The 5891-nt window shown below is 48.1% G+C and overlaps 1 protein-coding gene across 1 annotated transcript; it reads left to right on the top strand.

Moving 5' to 3' along the window:
* Positions 1–3286: 3286 nt before the first annotated feature.
* Positions 3287–5636, top strand: hoxb1a (homeobox B1a; the record flags this gene model as incomplete). The annotated part of the gene is made up of 2 exons (XM_084488547.1): positions 3287–4130; positions 5296–5636. The coding sequence occupies 2 exons, from the start codon at positions 3287–3289 to the stop codon at positions 5634–5636; spliced, it is 1185 nt and encodes a 394-aa protein (XP_084344673.1).
* Positions 5637–5891: the final 255 nt, after the last annotated feature.

Below are 5891 nucleotides of genomic sequence, written 5' to 3'. Positions count from 1 at the left end.
AGGCCTATAATAAGATCTCTAATTATCAAAGTTATTAGTAGCCTACTATTAGGCTATTATCGTCATCAGTTGGAGGGGGGTAGTAGTAGGCCGTTTAGTATAATTGTTAGTGTTATTATTGTATGTTTTATCATATCAAAACATCGAAATATATATCAGAATAATGTCTTATGTAGCCTGGGCCTGACTTTGTCCTGAACCTCAGGATTGCGTGCTCTGTCGATGCGGTCTTTGTCGCGCGGGACCAATAATCAATCGTTTGGTTTGGTGGTGAAGTGGCAGTGCGGCTGTGAGCTTGTTAAGCGACATTTGAGAGAAGTCGAGCAATCTGAGAGCCTGGAGTGCTATACTCAGTCCGATAGCAGAGATAGTCGGGGTGAATGAGGAGTCAGAGATAGCGATAGACAGGGTAAACATCCAAGCAGTAGGTCTGAACTTTTGGCCCCGCACTCGGCCTCCCTGCGCCGTTCTCTGGCCCCTCTCCCAACACCAAGCCTACATATGAAATGACCAACATGGGTTTTTATGAGGGTCAATTTGTGGACCGATAAATAACGACCCTAAAAATAGGCCTACACCTGCACAAACGCACTTGAATAATTGTTTTTAGTTGGTTTAAGTTCTCCTCATTCGAACCTCATTTTTCATTCGGACCCAGATTCGCACCCTCGTGTTAATGTAAGGGTCTCACAGATGACAAAGAAACTACTGGAGGGGGCCCGTGGGCGGCTTTTAGTGGTTCCCCTGACGTTTCCTCTTGTACCAACTAGTTTCAACACTTGGGTCTTACCGCCTCTCTCGTCCCCTTCTGTTAAGTCTGCTCTCTTGTATTCGTCTCTGCGTGGGCAGCTTCATGAAGCGGTGGACAAACTCTTGTCTCCATTGTGACCATCATTAATAATTAGCCTTCGACTTCCCTTGTTCTGCATTCCACCTTGTCGTTGTCCACCCACGGCCCTTGTCGAAAATGACCCTAAAGAGTCTAGACTGGGCCAGTACATCTATCATTATATTTTGATGGCGACCGGTCCGCTGTCAGTATAGTGTGTTTGCTTTTGCAGCTAAATCTGTGGTTCGACTGCAGGAGGAAATTGATTATTCGTTTTGTGTTTGTTTTTCAGAATTTGTGTTTTTTTCCGCTTCTTCCGATTATAGCACCTACACATGCAATCATTATTAATAGATTTTTCGTTTTTGTTTTAAGTCGTTTAAATTAACGATTATCTAACGAATTTCCAGCACTGATCTGTTGGGGTTTGCGAGGACTTGGAGGCCCTTGTCTTACGTAACTTCGTTTCTGTAACAAATCGGCTCATTAATTCAATTAAACTCCCCCTCTCACTTTCTTTCTCTCTCTCTTCTCTCTCTCACACTTTTCCCACACAAACACACCCACCAACACACGCACAGACTCAAATACACATATTCAACACAATATGCACACATGAACAAACGTAAAATCCATTGTCAATCCAATTGTTAAACATAAAGTGATTTCTACAACTCCCATGTGATACAACTTTGATCACCACGATCTAATAGGGATCTTTGTACAAAAACATTTCCAGAACATTCTAAAAGTTAATTGGATTAATATCTTACGCAAACGCCTAACGCAATTTATAAACAGGAAGTTGGCGATTGCTTCCAGTGCTGTAATGCGTTGCATCAGTTCCATCACTGTGTTCATCATCACATCGTCAGGCAAGACGTGCTTGTGTAGGTCCGCTGGAAACCCATAAGTGGCCCAATATACACGACCAAAAAGAAGAGGGAACATATCCTCATTGGATTACTGTTTTTCTCCGGCATCACCACAATAGGGACCGTCAGCACAACAGATGCGCCTCCGGCCCAACACAGGGGACAGTCAGGGGAGTCAGATGTGAGGCCGATGGACACTGATGGATTAAAATGGGCTGGGAGCAGGGCAGCTGCTGCTCACTCCAATGCTCTGCTATCGTGGCCTATACAGTAGAGAATCCGCGCAGAGGGAACTATACTGTCTCTGATGGCTCTGACGTAACAGAACGTATGCGTAACAGTATTAACATAGATATCGCTCTCTCTCTCTCCCTCTCTTTCTTTCTCTCTCGTTCTCCATCTATCTATGTCCCTCATTGCATTCCCCTTTTCTCTCTCTCTCTCTCTCTCTCTCTCTCTCTCTCTCTCTCTCTCTCTCTCTCTCTCTCTGTCTCTCTCTGTTCATCATTGAGCGTGAGGAAATTCGGATGGAGGTTTAGAGCCAGAAGGCAAAGTATTATTCTTGCTTAAGGCCAATTCCTTCTCGCTCTCGCTCTCCCTCTCTCTCATTCGCCTCTTTTTCAGAGCCGGTTTGACAGATTCGTGCGGATATCAGATTGATGGGCCGTTTTGATTGAAGTCTCTTTGTCGCAGTAATGTCAAGGCTGGTGATGGATGGGGATTTGGAACCGACAGGCCGGCCCGCACCTCGTCAACCCCTCCTCCTCCCCCTCCCCCTCTACCCCCCCCCCCCCCCCGGCTGACTGACAAACTTTTGGCCCGGTCACCATACTGGTCGATGTGACGAGGCGTCGGTCACGTGACCTGCAGCAGAGGTAAGAAAAGTGTCACAGTAGACCGCCGAGAAGGACAGAGAAAGAGACAAGCCGCAAGACACGATGAAGACAAGGGAGGAATGAGTTTGCCATTGCGTTTCAACCATAGGATTTAATTTTAAAGCGAGAGAGGAAGAACACAATTAGGGAAGATATCTATGGAAAGACAACGTTTGAAAGATTCAGAAGTCTTTCCGGAGAGGTGACTCCACTGTGATTTTTATATTCACTCAATCACTCCTCTCTTCTCGCGCTGTCTTCTGTGTGACGAGAGAGAGTGAGAGCGAGAGAGAGCGAGAGAGAGAGAGAGAGAGAGAGAGAGAGAGAGAGAGGGGGGGAGAGAGAGAGAGGGAGAGAGCGAGAGAGAGAGAGAGAGAGAGAGAGAGAGAGAGAGAGAGAGGGGGAGAGAGGGAGAGGTTGGACAAGGGCGCACGAGAGGAGGTGTGGGAATCCCCCATTTGGAGAGATTACAGGTTGAATCTGAGGCCTTCCGCCCACACACACATTCAGACAAAGGCACTCACCAACACATCTAACACAAGCCAGACAATTCAATATTTATCGCTGCCTTTGGTTGTTTAAAATCGTATGCATATAACGGATGGTCCTATTTCAAACGTTGTTTTTACTTGTATGTGTAATTTGAAGGTATTTGATCCTTCGTGTTGACCCATCATCTTATGATACATTGCATGGACAAATCCAACATGAACTCGTTTCTGGAATATACTATTTGTAACCGACCGGGAGCAGGCACTTATTCCACACCAAAGTCCGGATACCACTCTCATCCACACCACCACCACCACCACCACCATCACCTGGACCACCATCAGGGGTTCCCGGTCACCGGCGGAGCGTTCCATGTGGGGCCTGATGGCTCTTCAACGACGATTAACGGGCCAGCTGACGAGGACACCGGCAGCGCAAACTTCACCAGCGACGTGCGACTGTACGCAGGTCCGGGCGCAGTCGGTGGAGGCGCGCCTGAGAGTTCCGGAGTCACCGCGGGTCACCATGCCCATGCCCATAACAGCTACCATCATCCGCATTTGCATCAAGCGCAGACGATGCCAAACGCAATGGGACTGTCACCGTACAACACGACGGGTAACGTCGGGAATAACGGCGCATATGTGGCGGTGCAGAATTGCGCCACCAACGCGGATTATACGGGGACATCGGGACACGTGAACACAACGCACTCCAACGGCGTCCATCCTCAGTATTTCATCGATGATTCATCGATGTCGGCCACATACTATCATCAATCAACGTTCGCCAGCACGACTCCCAGCCAGGCTCCCAGCTACGGGGCCCTGGCCGGGGCCTACTGCGGCGGGCCCCAGGGAAACCTGCCCGCGGCGCAGTACCCACAGCACCTCGGCGGGGGAGTGGAGGGCCCCGGCTACGTGGGTCTTCCTCACGGGGGTGGTTACGGTGAGCTGACCGTCTCCCTGCAGGAGAGAGAGAGGGTGGACGAGGAGAATCAGGCCTCGCAGGGGAAGACCTTCGACTGGATGAAGGTGAAGCGGAACCCGCCTAAAACAGGTGAGGTGATGGAAGAGCAATATGAAGGCAACTTGATTCGAAATAATGAAAACAATTGTATAAAATACACAAATAACATAATTAGATATATGAACTAGAATTGTAATAACGTTTACAGTGAGATGTTTATGAGATGATTATGTTTAAACAGCACCGTGTGAACTCAATAGAAGCGATCTCTTGAAACCATAATTCTGGTTTAGGCCTGTGTGTGCACAAAGGCAGGAATAAACACATTTTTGGACTTTAGGAAAGCTAGAATAGCCTAGATGTTGATGAGAAGTTGTTGTTATTTTCGTTTTCTTTAATTAGAAACATTTTAATTTCCTAGTGCAAATCGCTCCATTGTAAAACATCGCATAGAACAATAGATGACAGTGTTAACATGATACTTTCATAGTTTGGGGCTGCTTTATTCGTTGCTGTTTTCTGAAATGAAACAGAGGAACTTAATCCATTAAAGGCATACACTTATTGGCCCCGTTTCAATATGGATAAATAAATAATTAGAGAAGCAGTTCATTAAGGGAGACTTGCACGTGCGCCCTCTATCTATCCCCCTCTCTCTCACCCATTGAATCAGCGTCGGTATTTTTGAAATAGGCTGGATGCAGGAAAGATAAGCTCATGTCTGGTTTGGTCACTTTTCTTCTGACGTCTGGCATGTTTTGGGGTTAGCCCTCCTTCTCCTCCTCATCATCATCTCTCCATCTCATGTCCCTTTCTCTCCCCATCCTCCCTCACTCTCACTTTCTCTTACTGACTCTAATGCATCTCGCAGACACCGCTTTCCTATGCCGTGGGAAGTGTGCTGCTCTGTTATCTTTAAGGCAACAAGCCCCCCCCATTCCTCCATCCATTCCTCCACCACCACACTCTTTCTATTTTACATGATGGGGCAGTTCTCCCACAATAACAAACATTTATTTGACCATGACGTTATATGATATTATGTTCTACTCCATTCCGTTCTGTGCATGATAAATCATTTGCTAAATGCCTTCGAACTATATGTCAATAACAGTCTGTGTCTTTCTTGCCCCCCCCCCCCCCCCCCCCTCCTCCCTCTCTCTCTCTCTCTCTCTCTCTCTATCTATCTCTGTCTGGCTTTCTCTCTATCCCCCTCTCTCTGTCTCTCTGACCCAACGGACCACTTGATAACTAGTCAAAGTGTCAGACTATGGCCTCGCGGCTGCCCACAACGTCATCCGCACCAACTTCTCCACCAAGCAGCTGACGGAGCTGGAGAAGGAGTTCCACTTCAGCAAGTACCTCACGCGGGCCCGGCGCGTGGAGATCGCCGCCACGCTGGACCTCAACGAGACGCAGGTTAAGATCTGGTTCCAGAATCGGCGCATGAAGCAGAAGAAGCGGGAACGAGAGGGCGGCCTCGGGCCGGCCTCCTTGTTAAGTGGCCCCGGTTCCAATAAGGAGCAAGAAGACACCAACTCGGATAACTCCGCGTCTACGTCCCCCGGCGCGTCGCCGTGCTCGGAGACGTCGTAGCGGACACACGACCCCTGGCCCCATGTGCCCAAAACCGACCACCAGTTCGCCCCTCGTTCTGTCACTGCTGTCGGTGCCCATCCGTTTGCGGCGGTCACGTGTTTTTATGATTTATTTGTATGTAGGCCTGATGGAAAGGCTTACAGCTGACTGTAGCAGATAATAGCAACCTGATTGTCATACACCATTGCATTCCAGTGCTAGTAGGCTGTAAAAAAAAGAGGCATTTCCCAAGTCAAAAAACTGAGGGTTTGA

Source organism: Micromesistius poutassou (assembly GCF_964030765.1).
Source record: "Micromesistius poutassou genome assembly, chromosome: 1".
Taxonomy (NCBI): Eukaryota; Metazoa; Chordata; class Actinopteri; order Gadiformes; family Gadidae; genus Micromesistius; species Micromesistius poutassou.
This window is presented reverse-complemented; position numbering and strand designations above follow the sequence as displayed.